This window comes from Leptodactylus fuscus, chromosome 3 (assembly GCF_031893055.1).
Source record: "Leptodactylus fuscus isolate aLepFus1 chromosome 3, aLepFus1.hap2, whole genome shotgun sequence".
Lineage (NCBI taxonomy): Eukaryota > Metazoa > Chordata > Amphibia > Anura > Leptodactylidae > Leptodactylus > Leptodactylus fuscus.
Genome location: NC_134267.1, coordinates 101,681,221 through 101,704,929, shown reverse-complemented (window position 1 = coordinate 101,704,929; position 23,709 = coordinate 101,681,221). Strand labels below are relative to the sequence as shown.

The 23,709-nt window shown below is 41.8% G+C and overlaps 2 protein-coding genes across 2 annotated transcripts in view; one reads left to right on the top strand and one right to left on the bottom strand.

Annotated features, from left to right (window-relative positions):
• Nucleotides 1-20,961, bottom strand: part of MCM9 (minichromosome maintenance 9 homologous recombination repair factor) — a 43,264-nt gene extending 22,303 nt beyond the window's left edge. The window contains exons 1-7 of the mRNA XM_075268050.1: nucleotides 20,926-20,961; nucleotides 19,201-19,527; nucleotides 17,752-18,065; nucleotides 17,005-17,086; nucleotides 14,857-15,057; nucleotides 14,553-14,678; nucleotides 12,047-12,166 (exon numbers count right to left, since the gene is read on the bottom strand). Of these exons, the coding sequence (XP_075124151.1) occupies nucleotides 12,047-12,166; nucleotides 14,553-14,678; nucleotides 14,857-15,057; nucleotides 17,005-17,086; nucleotides 17,752-18,065; nucleotides 19,201-19,510 (1,153 nt within the window). The 5' untranslated portion in view covers nucleotides 19,511-19,527; nucleotides 20,926-20,961. The remainder of the gene's footprint in view (nucleotides 1-12,046; nucleotides 12,167-14,552; nucleotides 14,679-14,856; nucleotides 15,058-17,004; nucleotides 17,087-17,751; nucleotides 18,066-19,200; nucleotides 19,528-20,925) is intronic.
• Nucleotides 1,826-11,707, top strand: ASF1A (anti-silencing function 1A histone chaperone). Its single transcript, XM_075268079.1, has 4 exons — nucleotides 1,826-2,178; nucleotides 5,768-5,883; nucleotides 7,303-7,479; nucleotides 11,261-11,707. Exons 1-4 carry the CDS (start codon nucleotides 2,070-2,072, stop codon nucleotides 11,471-11,473), a joined length of 615 nt encoding a protein of 204 aa, XP_075124180.1. The 5' UTR covers nucleotides 1,826-2,069; the 3' UTR covers nucleotides 11,474-11,707.
• Nucleotides 20,962-23,709: the final 2,748 nt, after the last annotated feature.

Sequence of the window (23,709 nt, the reverse complement as noted above, 5' to 3'; positions counted from 1 at the left end):
GGGCAACCAGTGCAGCGACTGACACAAGGTAGATGCATTTGTGTACCGGTTTGACAGAAAGAAGAATCTGGAAGCTGCATTCAGGACAGGTTGTAGAACAGAGAGTTTAGCGAGAGGAAGCCCAATTGCAATAGTGAAGGCAAGATAGAATCAGAGCGACAATGAGGGTATTTGATGTTTCCACAGTAAGAAAAAGGTGAATTCTAGTCTGAGGTGCAGGTGGCAACAGTGTACAAGTGTCTGAATATGTGATGTGACAGAGATGAATACCTCAGTGAAGTTGAAATTTTGTCCAGTAGTACTATAGAATTTTCTCTCTATATATTCTTTGGAAATATCTGAAATTTTGCCTGAAACCTGACAAGTGTAAGGAAGCTTGATACACTGTAGCGGTGGCCATATACTTAATATATGACTTTCGGCAACCGTATCAACTGAACGGCTCGGGATTCAGTGTCGCATCAGGACTGATCTAATACTGATAACTAGAGATGAGCGAACACTGTTCGGATCAGCCGATCCAAACAGCACGCACCTATAGAAATGAATGGAAGCACCTGTGACGCCGGCCGCCGGCAAAGTCAGCGTCACAGGTGCTTCCATTCATTTCTATGGGTGCGTGCTGTTCGGATCGGCTGATCCGAACAGTGTTCGCTCATCTCTACTGATAACCTATCCTGTGGATAGGTCATCCGTCTCAGATATCTTCAGATCCTGAAGATTGATTTTTACAGCTTGTGCATATCAGCCTAAATAAATAAATAGACAAACACTTACGTTAGGTTCAAACTAGCATCAGCTATCAATTGTTCTGATTCTTGGGAGGACTAGAACAAAAGTAGCCACATGCAGAGCCCAATGAACCCCATTAACTACAACAGCATCCATCAGGTGTCTGTTCTTTTAAACTGAGACCAATAGAGATATGAACTTGGCCTCTGATAATTCTTTTTTGCAGCACCATGTGTGACCAGTAATAGCCGCATGATAGCACTACAGCTTATCCTCCTCTACAAATATGTTTTCCAGCTTCAGTTCCATTTTAACGTGCTTGGTTATAGTATGGTTATGGTGTAATCTTCCAAGGAAACTTACTAAATCCATATAATGGTATGGGCGATACTAGAGAGATAATAGTTTCACACATCATCCATAAATCATTATAATCACACAATGCAGCTAGCAAGTAGTATCATGTAACATAATAATAAAGGCATGAGTAATCCTTTGGGTGTGGTAGTTAGTGTGAGATATGGGCAAGCAGAGTGTTAATAGTGGCACACAATGCTACTAAATAAGGCTATGCACACTTTTTTTTTAATGAAACTAATAGCAGTCATTCCTTCAGATAACAAGATGAGAGTCCAGCACACTCTTGATCCAATAAAGACTGAGCATTTATATGAAGCAATTATAACCATGCATTTTCAGGAACATGGACACGTTTTGGGCAGAGGCTGTCTTTAGTTATTGTACAGTTACAGTAGAAAATAATAGAACCTTACACAGAAAGGGGGCATCAGGGCTAGTGACTGTAAATGAAACATGGCCTGCCAACCTGACTACATGCCTAGTAGGAAATGGTTGACGTTTTCAGCATGGTAAAAACAAACCAAGAAACTCCTGAGAGCGGTGACTCCAGGGGGACCAGGCATTGTGATGATGACATGGCATGTCAGCCTACTCTCCGAGGGTCAGGTGCGGGATCCTCCCCGAGTCAGCGTGCGGCCATCAGCCGGCAGGGGGCGCAGCTGCTAAACCTTTCCAGCTGCACTGGTCATGAGGAGCCCGTCTTTTCCCTTTCGTGCAGCTTTTAGCGACAGGGGAGGGCCCGGGAGCAGCCAATCCGGACACACGCTGTTATAGCAACAGAGCAGAATGTGCAGTAGTGAAGTGAGGGGACAGAGAACAAGAGGAAACTAGCAGCTAGAGCGGGCAGCGAGTCTCCGCGGCCATGGAATGAGTCCGGAGTGCTGTGTGCCGGAGCACGGTGCCCCCAGGACTGCTGGCAGGGGCCGCGGCGTCTCTGCTCCCAGGCACCAGCCCCATTCTTTGTACCTTCCCAAAATATGGCAAAGGTTCAGGTGAACAATGTAGTGGTGCTGGACAACCCTTCTCCCTTCTACAACCCTTTCCAGTTTGAAATCACCTTCGAGTGCATAGAGGACCTGTCTGAAGGTGAGTTCCGGCTGTCAGCAGGCTGGCCGGCACCCGAGGGGTTACACGTCAGGTGACACAGGCCCCGCTGCTGACGCTCGGCACGGTAACTTGTGTGGGGGGGAATGCTGCAGCCCCGGGAAAGTTTCAGCCGTGATGTGTACGTATGCGGAGTTAATACGAGAGGGGAGGGAAGACTCGCACAGGAAGAGCTCACTGACCCCTGACCCCAGCAGAGTATACAGGATTACACCTGGCTAGTAAACATATACTTAGTGAGTCTGCGCACTGCCAGGGTTCTTACCAAGGTTTGAAAATGTGAAGTTCTGCAGCAGCTGAGGGATTGTGCTCTGCAGTGTGGGCTACACAATCCATCTCACTTGATGCAAAGTACTGGCTGGGCCAACAGCAGGCAAGGACGCCCCTGGCAGTGGGCACTGCATCAGTACAGTACAGCTTCCAGGCATGTGCAGCAGTCACACACTTACTACAAGGGCTATGAATGATGCTTTCTATTCACAACTCACTTATAAGTACAGTAATCTCTATATGAGCACATGGCAGGTTACAGGGTATTTAGGCTGTACCATTCTAGCAAATGGCAGCCATCTTATAAAGGCTGTTTGCTCAGAGGAATACACATTGACCCACTTAAAGAGACTTTGTCATCTACTTCATGCTGTCCTCTTTGTGAGCAGTGTACAGTAGACCAATCACATGTCAGCAGTGTAGTTGGGTCAGTTTATTCCTGATATACTGGCTTCCCTCACTGTCAGCTCTCGGCCACATTGGCTGGGTGGCGATGGGGTCAGCATATTCCAATAAGTACATCAGACGCTAAAATATCCTCATAATCTCACAACACATGCCTATCCACTAGTGAACACTACTCTCAGAGGGCAGCATGAAATAGGCGACAGGCTACAATATTGTGGCCATTTACCATCTATAACCAATCACCACTCTTGTGACCCTAAATGAGAACTACAACGTAGCACTGGGCCACATGAGATGTAATCTGCATCAGAAAATAAAATATCTGCTGCAGGTTTGTGGTAGAATTTGCAGTAATATGTTTTACATGTAGATCTACATTTGTTACAGCTTTCACTTTATGCAGTGAAAAAGATGGACGGAATCTGCAGTGAAAATCTGTAGTATTAAATAGACATGCAACAGAGTTACTGTCACTGGCACCCACCATATCAACCAGTCCCTGCAGATAGATAAATTAGGGGCGCCTGAATCAAACTGTTTTCCCCATGTATGTGCTGACACATACAGACGTGGACAAAATTGTTGGTACCCCTCGTTTAATGAAAGAAAAACCCACAATGGTCAAAGAAATAACTTAATTCTGATAAAAGTAATACATGCTTCATCAGAATTAAAAAAAAAAAACAAAAAAAAAAAAAAAAAAAAACTTATGAAACAGGCCTGGACAGAAATGATGGTTCCCTTAACTTAATATTTTGTTGCACAACCTTTTGAGGCAATCACTGCAATGAAACGATTCCTGTAACTGTCAATGAGACTTCTGCACCTCTCAACTGGCACCAGAGTCTGACACATCTCATGCAGGCTTTCTTTCACCACCATCTTACCGTATAGGAAAAATATTTTTATAGCTAGTAGAGTGGGCGTTTTCAGACACATGGATACCTAATGTGTACGCGTTTCACAGTATTTAAAGAGGGCCTTTCACCTCCTGGGGCACATGCGGTGTAATACACCACTAGAAAGCCGACAGTGCGATGAATTCAGCACACTATCGGCTTTCCCGATCAATGCCCCTGCTGAAGAGCTATCGGTGCCGGTACCATAGCTCTTCACTGTCACAGGCAGTCAGGGACGCCCTTCCTCACCGTAACGTCTATTGCGCTGTACTGTGAGAGGAGGCGTTCCTTACTGCCCAGCCATGACGCTGAGCGGTGAAGAACGCCTCCCCTACTCCTGATAGTACTCGTCCATAGACTATGACTGGTGTTGCATACGGCGGATGTTGGGAAGGGGCCCCACGGAAACGTAGCTTTTTTGTTGTTGCAGATTTTATGTTCTTTTGAGCCAAAGCCAAGAATGGCTACTAAAGGAATGGGAAATATATATAGGAAACTCTTATACTTATCTCTTCTGCTCAAACATTGGCTCAAAAAAAGCTGAAAAATCTGCAACAATGTGGGGCTTTAGCTTTAAAGATGACATTTCACCTCCTGGGGCACATGCAGTGTAATACACCGCTAGAAAGTAGACAGTGTGCTGAATTCAGTGTTGTTGGTGCCGGTTCCGTAGCTCTTCACTGTCAGAAGGGCGTTTCTGACAGTCAGGAGCGCCCTTCCTCACAGCAGAATCTATAGTGCTGTACTGTGAGAGGGGGCGTTGCTTACCGACAAGCCATGAAACAGAACGGTGAGGGAGGCATCCATGAAGTCTAATTTGAGGGATTTTTACAATATAATCCCTGTATAGCAATATTATACATGAAAAGAGGATGTTGATGCTCAAAAAAAACTTAGAGGACCTTTCATCTCCTGGGGCACATGCGGTTCAGTGCACTGAATTCTGTCAGAAACGCCCTTCTGACAGTGAAGAGCTACGGTACTGGCACCGATAGCTCTTCACCGGAGGCACAGATCGGGAAAGCCGATAGTCAGCTTTCTATCAGTGTATAAAACCTCATGTGCCCCAGGAGGTGAAAGGTCCTCTTTTTTGAGCATCAACATCCTCTTTTCATGTATAATATTGCTATACAGGGATGAATTTGTAAAAATCCCTCAAATTAGACTTCATGAATCCCTAAAGTAAGATTAAGATTCTATATTGGGTGGGCATTCAGATCATAGCTTCCAAAAGTCTGTGGACACTAGAGTCTCTTTGACCTTTGGGTCAGCTGCCACCTACATTGGGACAACAAGATGTAGCAACCTGCTGGTTAAAGGGTGAAAAGCAGGGGCCACTTAGACAACGTCCTCTTTAGTCCAACCAGTTAGGTAGAACAACGGGTCCACAATCTGTTGTCTGTAACACAGTTCAACCTCTAGCAGTGAAGCAACAGTGGCATAGAAACATTTAAGATGGTAACTTCTCACCTTACAAGTATCCTATCCTACTTGTCTTTGGAACAGCAGCTCTGGAAAATGCCTGCAGTGCTGAGTGGATTTTATCTTCAGATAAAAAATGGTGCATAAAAAAAAACAAACAACTGCTTGGAATATTGCTACATCAGTCTTGTGTCGCATGTTTCATTACAGACATTGGGCCTCATCTTCAAAATAGCAAAAACTTCAAAGTAGCTCATTCAATTCTACTGTGTCTCACACACAAGGTAGGGAGCGCATTAGAGCAAACCTTCCCTCAGCTACCATTTGGTTTGCATCCAAGGCCCCAGACAGAGGGAGGGACTCCTACAGTTTTTCTTTACTACTTAACCGTGTGTGTCATAGTTTTGAAAATGTAGAAAATTCACATCCCCCCCCAAGGAACGAAACGTTGCACCCAAGCTTTTGACCAGTACTGTATATCTGAAAATAGAATACAATTCTGAGAAAACACCTCTTATGTCCATATTGTCTTTGAATATGAGGGCTTAAATGTAAATAATTTGTCTTCTCAGATTTGGAATGGAAGATAATATATGTGGGATCTGCTGAAAGTGAAGAATATGACCAGGTGCTGGATTCTGTGCTAGTAGGTCCTGTACCTGCAGGGCGGCACATGTTTGTATTTCAGGTGAGGTTTCTTGTACTAAAATATAGGGGTTTTTTTCCCCTCCAACACTGGAATGTAAACGGATTCCTTTACATTGGGGGAACATATTGGACATCCTGTAAATACCATACATAAAAGCTCATGCAAGGGTATGCAGCACACTTCTTTCTTAACCATTGGAGTTCTCTTGTAGCATTTTCTACATTTAAAAGGATTGATCAGGATTTTTTTTTTTATTGCTTGTTCCTATGATATCTGATTGTTGGGGACTTGACAGGCCCCACTCCACAAAAGCAAGCAAGCAAACATTGTTTACATTAAAGGAAGATACATACGTTCCTCAGCCCAGTGATGGCGCTAGGATGTAAGCAATGTCCTTCTTACAGTGGGGAGATATCTGTGCAGAAATTAACGGCACTGGTATCTCCACCACTGGGACACAAACTGGGAAAGACGACAGTGCGCTGAATTCATTGCAGTTAGTTGCAGTAATACATGCAGAACAACAAATTTGTAGTTATGATTTGCAAAAAAATGTAGGGCTGGCCGATTAATCATAAGGATTTTCGCACTCTTTAACAGAATAGTCAAATTGATTCCTGCCCTTTCTACTCCTCCCCTTCTGGTGGGTATTTGAGTATGCCTCCAGCTCATAAGCACAGAGAGTACCATAACTGTATTACAGAGTGGAGATCTGGCAATAATGTCCATGATTAGGGTTCTCTCTGATCGCGGACATTACATTTCTATAAAGCTGCTGATGGCTCAGTATGCATACTCCCACTAATCAGCAATTTAATTTTTATTTTTCATGGCGTAATGATAACCCCCATGGTAAAAATACCTAATAAATCATTTCAACTTGCCCCCTTTCCATAAAATTCATCTAAAAATAAACAATAGGCTTCCCACATACAGAAATGCCCAAACTATAACTATATATCCTGTACAGTGAACATGGTCGCGGTAAATAAAAATAAATACCGGTACATACTGAATCTCTATTCTTTCACTATTTTACTAAAAAAAAAAATTAAAATCAAAGCAGCTACCAACATTTCACCCTGCTGCCAGTGTACCCACCACAGTTACCACTCAGCAATGCTGAGGGAAGAGAACAAAATAAGAGTTTGAGACTTGACCTACCAACTCCACAGTCCTATTCCCCCAACCGTTATTCTTCAGCAGTACACTGCTAAGATTTACTACATTTTTCTATAGTAGTGGTGGAATGGCCTCTTTTTGAACGGAGCAAATAATTGCAAATGACATTTAACCTTGGCACGTTTGAGCAGTTAGTAATTTTGGGATGTATAGTTTGTCATAATGTAATGCATAACAGTAAACAGGTCATCAAGCCTTGAAGGCTTGCACAACATACATTAACCAAACATTACTTGGGTTTGGGCAACTTAATTTGCATATTCTTTGTTTTGTCAGGCGGATGCACCAAATCCTGGACTTATCCCAGATGCAGATGCAGTTGGTGTCACGGTTGTGTTAATCACATGTACATACAGGGGCCAAGAGTTTATCAGAGTTGGATACTATGTTAATAATGAATACACCGAAACAGAGTTACGGGAAAATCCACCCGTGAAACCAGACTTTTCTAAGGTAAGGACTGCTTCAAGTCAAACAATAACAAACATCAGTAAGCACACCTGAGCCCGATTTCCGTTTTGCAGGTTTCCGTTTTCTGCCGGAAGAAGACTGAAACCGGCATTCAGTGTCTACCAGTGAACACACATGAGTATCTTCTGCTCTCCGCGTGAAACTTTTTTTTTTTTTTTTTTAACCAGACCCAAAGTCCTGCATGTCCAACTTCGTGTCCAGTTAAAAAAAAAAAAAAAATGTTTTGGCCGCGGAGAGCAGAAGACACTCACGGGTGGACACTCTTCAAACCCATTCAAATGAATGGGTTTGAAAACTGCCTACCGGTTTCCGTCTCCTACCCAATTTCTCGGGCAGGAAACGGAAACCTGCAAAACGGAGATCGGGCACTGATGTGAACCCGGCCTAACACGTACAAGTACCTACATGTATATACTGACAACAATCACGGGGAGCCTACTATACTGTATGGTATGTTTACATCCATAAATGTAATAAAAATTAGATAATTATATTAAAAACAAAAATAAACACAGACAATACAAAAATGCACAAAAAAAAAAAAACCCCAAGGGAAAGTCAAACACAATTACCCCCAACCATATGCTACACAAAATGGGGAGAACACAACACCACTAGACAGAATAATGATAGAGTATTACCAGTCTTCTGCCTGTCCGCTTTTTTCAGCTGGAAACAAAGCCGGACTTAGTGTCCAGCTAAAAAAAAAAAAAAAAAAAAAAAAATTCCCCACAGAAGGCAGACAAACCCATTCAAGTAAATGAGTCTTAAAACTGACTGCTGGCTTTCAGTGCCCAGTTTTTCCGGAGCTGAAGACAGAAACCCGGCTGAATGCACATACCGGACACCAAGCGCAAGTGTGAAACCACCCCTTCCCCCCCATATACAACAAAAATCATACAAATGTAAATACACATTCCCATATTATTTATCCTATCCTACTATTATTATAAATGTGAAAATTTGTATGTTTGTGTGTTTGGATGTTTGTTCCTCAATGACGCAAACACGGATTTGGATGAAATTTGGCACATAGATAGATTGTAACCTCGATTAACATATAGGCCGCTTTTTATCCTGGTAAATGAGATGGCTTCATGACTATTATGAATTTTTGTTCACATACTATATTACACTGCTCTTATCTCCCCTTCTGAGAAAGCCAGATCTGTTATCTCTGTGTAAACACACGCTAACCCTCAGTGTGTACACACATTTGCATATTATCTGATCTGCTCCAGTGCAGACAAAGTGACATGGGCAAACACCTTTAATTCAAATTGGCAGTTTGGCAATTTTCAACGTGCCTGGAAAAAGAGACTCTAATTTGTCGCAAACAACGACAACTATGAAGGAAGCCAGAAGTCAACAGAGTCCTCAAGCGCAACTGAGGAGGATCATCAACGCCAACAACATATGCATTACATGGCGTCGCAGCGAGCTTCTGAGATGCCAGAACAATCACAGCGTGAGGAACGAGTTCAGCGGCAGACCAGCTTGACAGCTGCACAAACGCTGGAGCAGGTGGATCATCAACACCAACAACACGCTCATTATATGACATTCCAGCGAGCTGCTGAGATGCCAGAACAATCACAGGCACAGTGTAAGAAATAAGTTCAGCGGCAGGCCAGCTTGAGAGCTGCCAAAACGCCAGAGCATGTGGATCATCAATGCCAACAACACGCTCATTATATGGCATCCCAGCGACCTGCTGAGATGCTGGAACAATCACGGGCACAGTGCGAGGAACGCGTTCAGAGGCAGGCCAGCTTGAAGAGCTGCAGAAACACTGGAGCAGCTGGATCATCAACACCAACAACACGCTCATTATATGGCATCCCAGCGAGCTGCTGAGATCCTGGAACAATCACAGGCACGGTGTGAGGAACAAGGTCAGCACTAGGACGGCTTGCGAGCTGCCAAAATGCCGGAGCAGGCAAATTATCAACGGCAACAACCCACAGACGAAGTCGCGGGCAGAAGATAATTATATATATGTGTGTGTGTGAATTCAACACATGATCAATAACAATGAATACGAGTACAGATAGAGCTAATATACCTATAAGAATTCATAAGATTATATGTAGTACACGCCAATTAATCATTCCAATAATCATATGAGACTCAGATTAATAAGCAAATATATAAATAACTATATGCACCCAACAAAATAAACATCCCAAAAGTCATGAACACTAAAATAAGTAACTAATAGAATAATCATACCTGAGGTCATGATGCCAGTGGAGTAGCAGTCACCCTAGTGCAACCTTGACATGCGTTTTGCCATCACATGGCTTCGTCAGAAGGAAATTGTATTTTTACAATAGAAGTTATATAAAACTGCCATAATCAAAGAACTAATCTATGAGAACTGTGGCATGGCGTGATGCTGGCATTATGTCCCTGCTCCCTTCCAGAGAACACGCATACAAACGTGAGATACTATACCAACCAGTGACTTCAGGCTATCTGTGAAAAGGTTCAACTCAACAAATCTATAAAAATAATGGTACTGATGGCATTTGTTACACCAATATGAAGATTGTTTGCATAAAATGTGAAATGTAAAAGTGGCATCTAAAAACAAAATACAAACATATGCCTGCTATGAGCAACATGAAGAAAAATGGCCTACCCAGCTTTATTTTACACACTTAGAAGCCCATACATTGTAATGTCTGGCATTGTACTGCATTGTGTCTGTTACATGACGCAGTGCTGGCCCTTTGCCTGGAAAGTCTAAAGCTCTATTCACACAGTGAAAAATGGCCATTTTCAAAACAATGAGAGTCTATAGGACTATTCAAGTGTCTTTTTTTTTTTTTTTTTTTTTTTTATATAGACCATTTGAATGGCTGGTCAATAAATAGGTCATTTCCTTTGAGGAGGATCTGTGAAAAGAAGTATCCCACAGATGAAAGTCAGACAGTCATGTGACTGTAGCCTAACACCCCTCTGCTTAGCTCCTTCATTTTAGTACTGTATATACTCGAGTATAAGCTGACCTGAATATAACCCGAGGCCCCTAATTTTACTACAAAAAACTGGGAAAACTTATTGACTCGAGTATAAACCGAGAGGGAGAAATGCAGCAGCTACTAGAAAATTTCAAAAATTTAAATAGATACTAACAAAATTACATTAACTGAGTGGGTTACTGATATGTGAGACATGGAGGTGATAATTATTACATTAAACTTTATTAAGGTACTTTATTATGATCTCCATATTTCTCACATATTAGTAACCATTATATGAGGCACACAGGGTTAATATGAGGGACATGATGGGGTTAATTGCTATTAATGTGAGGCACATGGAATTACTGAAACTAAATTAATAACCCCAAATGCCTGACATTAATAAGAATAGTAATCCCAGTATGTACCTGTGTGTTACTTTGACTTTCCTGTATGAGCTCTCCTGGATGCAGACACGGACAGGGACCTGCCGCCTCCCAGGATTTCATCTCTCTGCTAGTGAAGGGGGCTTGTCTTATATAATTTCTGTAGCAAACACTGAAGGACACTCCCCCTTTGCTTAATTTATGCAGGTCCTTGCAGTCCTGACTCGAGTATAAGCCAAGGAGAGTTTTTTCAGCATATAAACTGTGCTGAAAAAGTCGGCTTATACTCGAGTATATACAGTATTATTTGAAACATTATGCACATCTTACATTTCTTTGTATTAATGCTGAAGCTTTACATGTACATTATAAAGTTCCTGTACATATACAATATTTTTTTTTTTTCAGCTTCAAAGAAACATACTGGCATCAAACCCTAGAGTAACAAGATTTCATATAAACTGGGAGGACAACACTGAGAAGCTAGATGAACTAGAGAACAGTAACCACAATCTGCAATCTATGCTTTCCGCAGAAGCTATGCCATCTGCATCAAAAGGCTGGCCCACCTCAGAGAACTCACTTAACGTCATGCTAGAATCTCACATGGACTGTATGTGACAACCAGGACTGGTTATCAGGATTCAGATTCTCCCAGCATTCACAAAACCTCTAACATGAACACTTTCAGGCAAAAACAGTTTCAACTAAGAACTATTTTTTAACTGGATTGCTGTCAAAACCAGAGCAGGCAGGGGGTAAAGCTTAAGAAATTTTGTATTTATTTTAAAGTGTTTTAGTTTCTTCATTTGCTTTACATTAGTGCTTTTAAATAAATCCAAGCTGTTACACCTCTCTGATCATCAGCTATGTCTAGCACTGTAAGGCTATGGTCACTGGTATTCTCTTCACTATGCAAGTTGCTGCAGGAAAAATCTGCTATGGTTTTTCCCACAACACTTTTTGGCTGTGACCTGCTACGTGGGGCATCAGCCTAATCTGAATTTGAGGTTCCCTGGGGGGGAAAAAAAAAAAGAACACTTGTAAGCAGAGCAAGTTTTGGGTAGAGGGTATGACTAAGTGTTTGCCGAAATGCCTCAAACTTAAAATAAGGCATGTTTAGCACAAGGGTAAATAACTAACGCAACATGCGCAACATTGATGGTAAAAGAAAGAAATTGAGAAATCACTAACCTGCGCTAGTTGATCCAATGCCAGCCGTCAGAACTGATCGTGGAGTTATCTTTACTGCATATTTCAAAAACTGAGATTTCCCTGTGCCAGGATCTCCAACAAGAAGAAGATGGGACTCCCCTTCAAAAACAAGAGTTCACTGGGCTATAGTTTGCCTCTAAAGATTAAACTAATTTGAGTTTTAGGGGGGGGTTCACACCTGTGTCCAGTCTTCGCTTCTGGGTTTCATCTTCTGCCGAGAGAAACTGGACAGGAGACGGAAACCCTGCAGTCAGCTTTCAAACCCATTCACTTGAAATGGACTGTGTCCAGTTAAAAAAAACAACCCAAAGAACTGTATCACCGCGGGGAGGCAGAAGACTGGCGGTCACTTTGCAAACCAATTCAAGTGAATGGAGCGAATGTGGAGACCCGGCGCAGGTGTGAACCCGCCCTTATACATCACTGTTATCACTTACAAAATGAAATTTCTTACTAGTTTCCCAAAATATCCTCTCATTGAGTCTCTAGCTGTTTCAATGGCCATTCTTATTGTCAATGAGTTACTTTTGCAGATTAACAACCACAGTTTATTCAGCTAGAATGTAAGGATTAATTTTATTTGATCCGCACTCTACATTCTCTATGACAACACTAATTAAAAACTTCAGTATAATGGCTAGGAACTTCAAGACCAAATGGGTCAATGCATGGTTTAAAGACATATTCCCATACAACAAGTTAGGGGATAACATGCAGACAGGGGCATAACTACCGGAATAACAGTGGTAGCAGCTGCTACAGGGCCCAGGACATTAGTGGGCCCGCTGACCGCCGCATTGTTTTTTTTTTTCCTTTTAATAGCCGGTTACCGGGTGGAGTAACTCCGGACGGTAACGAGCCATATTTACTTACCTCTCCTGGCACCGGGCAGGCTTCGGGCCTACTTGTGCGACATCCAATGACTAGCGCCTGCGTCCTTACGCGTTGCAACGCAGGCCCCGGGTCATGTGACGTCACATACATCATTGAAGATGGCAGGAATCAACGGGGAGTGCAGCGGAACTAGGGATAGGTAAGTAAGTGTTTTCTGAAAAGACCCCCAGAGTATAATAATTGTTCATGGGTGTCCACAATGGGGCATGATACTGTGTGTGCAGGGGCCACTATGGAGCATCATCCTGTGTGAACAGGGGCGACTATAAGTCATCATATTGTGTGTGCAGGGACCACTATGGAGCATAATTGTGCATGCAGGAATGAAGGGGGGTAGGTTGGTCGGGATCTTCAACGTTGGTTGGAGGAGGTGGGGGGTGCTCATGTCAAAAGTTCACGCCACTCCTATATACGCCACTGCTTGCATATCAGTGGAGATTCCACAGCTTAGACCCCTTCTGATTAGGAGAATGGAGGAATTTGGTCTCCCTTTCTGAATGGACCATTGGTTGGATAGTCCTTGACCGCTCCATTGAAATAAAGAGTGAACTTCAGCTATCTCCGGCACGTGCACTGAAATGAATGGAGTGGTAGGTGCACTTTCTGACTACTGCTCCCATGGAAACAGAGGACAAATGCTGCTGTCTTCTCCCTTTACAACTGCCTATGTTCATGAATTAGATGCCCAATTGCATTCAGTGTAGCAAATAAAGTAAAACTGTCTATCTTTAAGGCAAAGTTAGGGGGCATGCACACTGCCATTGGAAATCCTTTATGATAGGGTCCATTTAAGAAAAAAAAAAAAAACATAAAAACAGATGCCTATCATAACTTTTTTTTTTTTTTTTTATCCAGAAGAAAGTGTCCAGGGAGTTTAATTTTACATGTTGTACCTAGGATTCTTGGGCAGGTGACAGGAACCAGCACCCTACTCCATAGCACCGGGAAATAATGGTGAAAACAAGAAAGGGGGCAGAAACCCCCCTGTAAAAACCCCCAGAGGAAGTAAGTAATAATAAACTCCCTGGTTAATAACTATCATTTTTCACACATTACTTCTGCATTTTGGGCAAGTTTTTTTTTTTAAATAAATAATGACATAGTATAATTTTCCATGTGAGATTGTACACTACTTATTTCATTTTAATTTTAAGACCTTCTTTTAGTGTTTTTAATATTCTGATCCAAGCTCAAATGGCATATTTCTCCTTTAGAAGTTAATTACTGTACAACAACCTCTCAGGTTTTAGACTGCTTTCTCACCGTCAGTGATTTTCATCAGTGATTGCGAGCCAAAACTAGGAGTGGGTTAAAAAAAACACAACAGGTACAAATATTTCTACTATACCTAATCTGTGTAATGCCCACTCCTAATTTTGGCTCATAATCACTGACCAAACACTACCGTGTGAAAGCAGCCTTACTTTGATGACTGTGATGTAAATGGGCTGTTAAAAATGAATGAAATTATCCATTTTTAACATTCACTCTTAACATAAAGAATGACAGGTCTTTGTGTGTAGTGAGCAAATCGTCCTGACTTACCATCTTCACTACCGTGTGACATAAATATAGAAATTTACTAACTAACCTCTCACTCTTGTCCCGGCAGAATCAGTTCTCTGTACTCCTCCTGCTAACACCATGGCTACTGCCAGCTTAACCACAAACATACCAAAAACTTGTGGACAGAGGCTGGCTAGAATTTCATTCCGACCTATTAGGAGCATAAAAATCTTTGTGATGATTTCATTTTGAGACAAGTGAGTACACTTTTTTAATGGGTATACCGTTATGACTGATCTGGTGCAGAAATATTGCTTTTTAATTCTCTCACATTAAAATCGGAACTATTACTGTTCCAGCTATCAGGAGACAAATTACATCAGGTTTACCTGCTATTGGATTATGTTTGAATCTTTCCCAAAATTCTTCGTATTCTCTTCGGATTTCCTCATTAATGACTACACCACAAGGTTGCTCATTATTCACAGAAATGTAGTTGGCTTTTAGGACAAGCTCAAGGTCACAGCGTGCATCTACATAAAGTGGTTTCCATCGCTGCATCACCACACCATACACTGTCACATCATCACCTGGAAGAAATCATATATTAATTAAAAAAAAATAAAAAAAAATCCAGTGTTTAATTACTTATTGCCAAGAAAAAGAAAACACCCATGTTTTAGCAATTTGACAAGTCCAATGTTTTTGGTTTTGGTTTCTTTTTACATACCGGTATGTTCTCATATTTTAAAGAAGTTGTCCCTCAAACAAGACTTATGTCTTATCCATAGGATATAAAGTATGCACCTGGTTATTGGAACCCTTCCCCCCCGCACACGTTATAGGCGTCTGAGGATGGTGACCCCAGGATAATCATTAATTTTAAAAATTTTTATTATTTTTTTTTTAATTAGTAAAAGGGGTAAAACCTAAATAAAACCAATATAAAATATGGCATCACCATAATTGTAATAACGCACCAGACAAAATTCACATGTTAATTTTTGTGCAGAGTGAACACTTTAGGAACAAAATGTTACGATAGAATTGTGGGTTTTCTCAAATAAACCCCTCAAAAATGTTATTAAAAGCTAATCAAAACATTATATGTACCCCAAAATAGTGCCAAATAAAAGTTAAAGGGATTCTACCACTAAACCATCATTTTTTCTAATTACCACGTCGGAATAACCTTTAGAAAGGCTATTCGTCTCTTACCTTTAGACGTGGTCTCTGCGGTGCCATTCCTTAGAAATCCAGGTTTTTACCGATATACTAATGAGTTCTCTCGCAGCAATGTGGGCGGGCCCCAGCAATCAAACGGTGATGGGGGCATTCCCACTGCTGCCCGAGACCTCTCTCCAGCGGCGCCTCCATCTTTAATAGCAACCACGTCTTCGACCGGCTGGGGTCACACTCCGCTCTTGCGCACATGTGCAGTACGCTCCTGTAGTTCTCCGTAGAACTACAGGAGTGTACTGAGCGGAGTGTGACCCCAGCTGGAAGAAGATGCAGTTGCTGTTAAAGATGGAGGCGTCACTGGAGAAAGGTCTCTGGCAGCAGTGGGGATGCTCCCATCGCCGTTTGAGCGCTGGGGCCCTCCCCCATTGCTGCTAAAGAACTCATTTGCATACCGGTTAAAACCGGTATTTCTAAGGAACGGCGCGGCGGAGACCACGTCTATAGGTAAGAGACTAATAGCCTTTCTAAAGGCTATTCCGATGTCTAACGCACAAAAAAACCCGATTTAGTTGTAGAATCCCTTTAAGCTTGTTAGGAAAAGAATGAACCCTTACATAGCCATATTGAAAGAAAAATAAAGTTCTGAATTTTGTAAGACGGTGAAGGAAAATTTGAAATGTCACATAGCATTAACCTCAAAATTATCGTGCCCTTAAAGGGTTAATACAATGCTTTAAAAACTATGTATTCACACTTTTTTAATGCAACTTTTTTATTTTAATTACAGCTCAGCCCTGTGAATAAAATAAACAGGCTCAATTTTAATATACTCTACATCATACCATACATCTTTTTTCCATTCCTACAGTTTTTACAGTGAATGCATATTAAAGCAAACTAATGATATCTCTCTCTCTATAGTACAGAAGAAAATAATACATTTTTGTAATATATCTTATTAAAGAAATATGTTTTCTTCACCATTTTTCAGGCCATTACGTTATATGAAGAGAGATTAGGGATTACATATGACTCAAATAGTTGCTGCTGTTCCTTGCATTTTTCACCCTGCTAAATTGTAGATAACCAGCCAGCAGGAGGATCCTACTTAACCCCTCTCTGCTTTATAGAGTAGTATGTACCAGGCTGAATACAAATACTGATATCATGTAAAAAGTGAGATTAGAAATAAAGAGCAGGAGAACAGCTTAACAAGCAGAGGAGGAAACAGATCTCCTTAATAAGATATATTACAAAGTTTCTTATATTTTAATATACTATTCATTCATGAAAAGTTCTTTATAACTGGAGATCTACTTTAATCATCCAATAACACAATTAGATTAGCATATTACCAGATTTGCAACTGTCAACTAGGTCATCTTCTAAAACCACAATCATAGATCGGGGAATACTGCCCACGGACAGTCTCTGTACCTAGAAATAGTTTAGATATAGATGTCAATCACATCTGTCATACAGATACTATATATTTACATATTTATTGTAGCAGCTCCTCCTAAAATCAGCGATTGTCTTTCATAGCAAGATTTCCCATTTTTAAATACAGCTGCAACCCAGAGAAATGCATTGAATTGAATAGTTAAAACTGGAAATCTCACGAGTGTGTATACTGCTCTAGTGAAATCTAATCACTGTATTAATTAAAGGCCAGAAAGACTATGCCCTCTCTTCTATATAACCAGGAAACGGAAATGAAGCTCATTCCATATCCATCCTTCCAATATTTAGGAAAATTCTGGCAATGTACCATTGGAGGATGCGATCTAGAGGCGGGAAGAATGGTTGCTTACATTGGGTTCACACCAGCGTTCGGGTCTCCGTATCAGGTTTCCGTCTTCTGCCGGCACAACCTGTCAGACTGAGTCCGGCCGTGAGCGTCTGTGAGTGTTTTATCCTCTCCGCGGCGAAACTAGTTTTTTTCAAACTGGACACAAAGTTCTGCATGTCTGACTTTTTGTATCCGGTTAAAAAAAAAACGGTTTTGCCGCGGACAGCATAAAACGCTCACAGGCGCTCACTTTTCAAGCCCATTCAAATGAATAAGGAAAATTTTGAATAAAAAGAGCAGAAACAGTCACCTGCTCCTGAATCTTTATCTCTTGGTAATCTCTGCAGCTGGCAGGAGAAGACAAGTCTGAGAGGCAGGTAAATTTGCTGGAGATGCATCCTTCTTCATTGGTGCAGGAAACAGGAGGGGAGAATGAGTAATATTGCTCAAAGTCCGCTTTGACTGTAATGACATGTTTACATTTGTTGCACATAAAGTCTTGCTCATACTCAAGGACTTTCACCAAACTGGTACGGATAACAGTTCCTGTAACCGATAAAAAGTGCCCGACATCTCTGGTGCGTGGGATGTGCTCTCTTGTTAATTCTGGGCAGACTGGTAAACCTGGAAGAAAATACTTTTATACTAAAGAAATCAGAGCATTGATGGCTAGCAACACCTCTGGGACAACATCTATCTCGAGGCCAAAAGTGAAAGGTAAAGTGAAAGGCCGGGCATAACCAAGCCTCACCTCAAGCATCAGGACAATTTGCAAACTTGTGTGTGGAAACTGAGGAGACTTAACCCCTCCAATTTACTGCATTTACTGCGTGGCAAGACAAAAGAACTCCACTCACTGTGAAGATGGTCTTGCTTATCTAATGTATCAATGAATGATCCTTGGCAAGCAACATAGAATGAACTGCAGCTCTCTAAAGTTTCTACCGCTAGAATGGAAATGCCTAGTGGTAGAAACTTTAGAGAGCTGCGTCAGCAACAGCAATCCTCAGTATAGAGCATGCGCTGAACCCTAGGCCTGAGCCCCAACACAAAGAATAAGAAAAGGAGGATTCCTTCACATGAAAGGGCATGTTACAGCAGTAGGAGGTGGAATAATGGGGATGACAGGGCTGTTTTTTTTTTTTTATAATTTTTATAAAAATTTAACATTTTTAACAGAGTAGAAATGTAGAGGACAAAGATGCAATTCAATAAACAAGGGCATAGCACCACCACAACATGTGGCTGCCACAACAAACCATTAAAACAAGAGCAAAGGGAAGTACCTAAATAAAAATTAATGATATTAAAAGTGGGGAAATAAAATGGGCAATGTACAACGCCTGTAAGGCAAGAGCAGGAGGATGTAACAGAGGGAAAGGGGAGGAGGGAAGGGAACAAAATCAGAGACCTTGCAGCATACAATATGCGTCCCAAGACAACCACAGCATGGAAGGCCTCCATCGTATGATTGAGAGAGGCAATCAAGGACTTCATACTATGAACGTCCTTCAATCGAGCTATAAGTTCAGGACCAGTAGGTGGGGAAGATTTTCTCCAGTGGAGAGCGAGAATAGCCTTTCTAAAGGCCATAACAAAATGTTGTTAGGGGAATTTGGCTAAATCAGATAATAGATAAATTCTGAGCCTCTAGCTACTGCATAAGTTCGTTTTCAGTGGTTTAACATTATGAAACACAGGCTCTAAACCAGCACCTTGTCTATCATATATAACTTCAAACTCTACATACAAACAATACCTGTTATCCTTGTGTGCAGATTCTGCTTCATGGTCAGGCTGTCTTGTTGCGAATTGGACTGCATAATGCTCATGGCTGCCCTCCGAAGAGCATTATCAAACACCTGTAAAACCTCATTGGGAAAGGCATTGAAATAGTCTCCAACTTCCATGTTGGTTTCAAAAAGTGTCATTGCATTAACAACCACAGAGTAATGGGCATCCTCATCGACTTCCATAAGCATCTGTATTATTTCTTTCTGGTGGTTCTGTAAAACGTACGATTCAAACACCTGGCCCACCAGTGCAACTTGTTCTGAAGGCAAGTACATATCTGGAGCAGTGGGACCTGTAACAGATAAGAGCTAATTGTCAAAGTGAGAAATTCTATTACCTTACAATATTCTCTTCTTCATCTGCTGGGCAGCACCTGTCCCTGGTTTCTTCCCAGTCCAGTGTCTTCTAAAAGTGAAACTCCTTGCTGGCTGTGACGGGCTGGATCCCTTCCACTAAAGCCGCAGATTGGCCTCAGCGGTCACATGCAGTGGGAGTCCAGAAGACAACAATGGACCAGCAAAACCTGACTGTGCTGGGAGGCACCAAAGGAGAGTAAGTTTTGGGGTTTGTTTTTTTTCTTCTTGTCACCTCCCCCAGAGAATTTAAAATGTAACATTTTTGCACAGAGAACCCCTTTAAGCTGCTCAACTGTTATCCCCATAGACAAAGATTAACGTCAACAAATTCTTTACTTCCCACAAAATAAACCTCCAGCATGTTTATAATGATATATAGATGATACTGCATACATGAGTGCTAGCAAAATAGGTTCGTTCTACCAGCTCACCAGCACAAATGGCTAGGATTGGAAAGAACTCTAATCCCAAATATTGAACCTTAAACTGTTTCCACAATGTGGGCCTTTTGTCTAAAAGAAGTTTTTTTTCTGCTAAAAATACTGATGATCTATCATGAGTATAATGACCTACCATGATTACTGAAAAATACGCACAGAGGAAAAACCGTTGCATTTTTGGAAATTGCAACATGTCAATTATACTTACAGAAATACCAGCGGTTTTCCTGTAGGTATAATGAAGGCAAAAAGTGCGCAGAGGAAAAATCTGCAGACTTTCTGTGAAAAGTGTTGCAGGAAAAAAATGTAAGGTGTTTCGACTGTAGTTTTTCTCGCTGCACTTTTTAGCTGCAGCCCGATACATGAGGCCTTAGCCTAAAAGTCACTACTGGACCATGAGGAGCGCACAGAAGTCTCTCTGTTACATAAATTATACAGCTATTCTAAATAGCACAAAGTAGGTAGCAGCCCCATTACACTTCTTGTGTGCCTCTGACGGGGAGCTGGGTGCTGAACCCCTGCTGATCAGATATTGATGAACTATAGTTCAACATTTTTAATCCAGAAAAAAATCTTTTACGGTAATGCTCTGCAAACACCTTCCTTATACGTATAATAAATGAATGGATGGATGAATAAATAAAATTGAAAATCACCTTTACATTTGAGAAAACCTGTCTACAATGGACAGAGGAATGCTGCTGTCCTGACAGCACGGAGCACATCCTCTTAGCAACCCCTCTGACACCACATAGTCCAAGAACATGAGGTTACAGCTGAAAGGTTGTACTCCTCCTCCTCACAGACTGGGATATACCATGCGTAGTAACGCTAAGTCTCTTACTACTCCAGCAATAGTGCCTGCAGTACGAGCCATTGCTAGGCACCACATACCTTGTATCACTTTTCCTCAATATGCTGCCATGTCCAGACCACATACACATCAGGCGCGCTATTTTCTGCGCCTGCGCATTCCGCCGCGGATCAAGCCTCGTTTCCAACTGTACCAGCCCTCAGTCTTTGCTTCCACGTATGATGCCGGCGACCTTCCTTGTTTACGGTGACATGTGGCTAATACGTGATTGGCCAACAGCTGGTCTAAGGGGCGGGGCTGAGAGCTCTATTGGCTGCTGTCTGTAGCGTCATTGGACAGGATTCAGGGGTTACCCCTGTGTGGTCTCCTGTATTATGAGTATTGGAGTAGTCGGTTATTCGGTAGAAGGGGCTGTAAGTTGTGAGTCCGGTAGGAGACAATGCTGCAGAATGTGTTGGTGCTATATAACCAGCAAGACATAAATATCCATCATTTGGTTCTTCCCATCAAACCAGGCTCTCTTATTACGGTACTATTCCGTTATTGGGCTAGCACAGCAATTCAGTACTAGCATCGGGACAGCAGTCAGCAAATCAGCAGCATCGGGAATTACATCCGAGGACTGACTGCTGGCCCTATGTTGGTGCCCTGTCTCTAGTCCATCGATGCCCCCATCCATCCTCCCAGTGCTGCCCCCCCCCCCAGCTCTCCTTACGTCTGCCCCGTACCCTATCCCCGCCACACTACAGTCTCAGACACATTCTGTTGCTTCAGCCCAGGTATATATTGTATACCAGCGCAATGGAATTTCAGCCCTAAAACGTGGTTTTGAGAACCTTCTGCAGGGTGAGCCTATAAGCTGATGGTGTTTATAGACTCATCAAGCAGTGTTGCTCTTTTCAGACTCTTTCCTGCCTAGCAGAAGCTAAAATTTCTCTCTGATCCTCAGCACGATGTCTCTCCCTATCTATCCCAGCCGCAAAAGACACGAACATGGCTGCCACTATTCTTATAGATGCGAGGTCACCTGATTTCGCCAGCCAATGACTTTTTCCTATGTTTTTTTTTCGATGCCTGAGTTTTCTGCTTTCCTGTCCTACCTCCTCTGCACAGTTATTGCTGCAAAAAAAGCACCAGGGAAGGTGGGAGGGCATTCATTTTTACTGCGTTTATCACGTGGCATTCGATTGGAATCGAATATGTCGAATACTTTAAAATTCGATTGAATATCTACTTGATGGAACGGTATTCGCTCATCTCTAGTAAAGATGTAATCTCTGATGGCTGGAAGAGTAAGGAAAGCAAGACTGGAGCCCAGGGGAGGTGAGTAACGCTGTTTGTTATGCTTATTCACCTACCCCGAGCCTCCACTAATTCTATTCTGAGGGTCTGAAGAAACATCAGCGCTTTACAGATATTGTTAGTCAGTTTCCCATATAGGGCTCACAGTCTACATTCCCTATCAGTATGTCTTTGGTGTGTGGGAGGAAACTGGAGTACCTGGAGGAAACCCACACAAACACGGAGAGAACATACAAACTCCTTGCAGATGTTGCCCTTGGGAGGATTTAAACCCAGGACTCCAGTGCTACAAGGCTGCAGTGCTAACCATTGAGCCACCATGCTGAATTGGCACAGAGGGGCAGAAGAAAAAAATTTCTGAAAAGAAAAAAAACCCTAGTAGTTACACCTCTGGCTCTGGGACTACCGTATATTAATTTTGGAATCTCATCTGGGATTGTATTAATTTGAAAGTATAAGTAAAATTGGTGGCAGTGCCAACATGTCATAGCAAGAATTCATGTGTATCCAGGTGACCCACCCTCACTTCTCATCCACAATCCAATAAACTGGAATGCTGTCACAGTTTGCTATAGTTTGTATTTAATCTGGAGTCTCATTTGTGTCTGTATTTATTTGGGGGTTAGGTGTGAAGTTTCGGTTCCCTCATCGATTTTTCTATTTTTTTTTTTTTTAGACCACAGGCTGCTTTCTTCATTTTTGTGCAAAATCGCTCTCCTGGTTCAAGCCTACTTTATTTTTTTCAGCATTTATTCATCCATTTTAAAAAATTGCCATTACTTTCAACGAACCTTCATAGTGTTTTTGCAAGATTTCTGGTGGTGCTTTGTGATATATTTAATTTTTTTTCTGGTATTTTTTATTTGTTATTGAAAAGTTTAATAAAACACCTGAAAAAATGTCCATGCAGCAAACTGCATAAAATTTGAAGCTAAGAAAAAAGCCACAAAACACCCAAAAGAAAAATGCATTTGATATGTTTAATATTTCTCTAAAGACTTAAATGTGGCATCTGGCTGTAGATTTTTTGGACAAGGAATGCAGCTTTTTTTTTTTTTTCTAAAGCTGTTCATATAGCATACTTGCCTAATGGTTTGGGGCACTAAAGGGGCATTAAACTGAGAAAGACTGTGTTGCATTCTTCAAAGTAGGAACAAGTAAGGTGCATTATACTGTGTGTGGGCCACTAAGAGTATTATGCCGTGGGAGACCATGAATTAAGCAATATAATGTGTGGGGACTGCAAAGGGAGAATTATACTGCGTGGAGGCACAAAGGGGGTATTATATGCCACTGTCACTCCCATACTCAAAAAAACGTCCCTCGACCAGTCCTCTCCAGCCAACTATCGTCCCATCTCACTGCTCCCGTACGCCTCAAAACTGCTTGAGCAACACGTCCTCTCATAACCCTCCTCCTAACCACCAAAGCCAAGTGTCATTTCTCTATCCTCCTCCTTCTTGATTTCTCCTCTGCCTTTGATACAGTTGACCACTCCCTCTTACTAGAAACTCTCTCATCCCTTGGTATCTCAAACCTGGACCTTTCCTGGATCGCCTCGT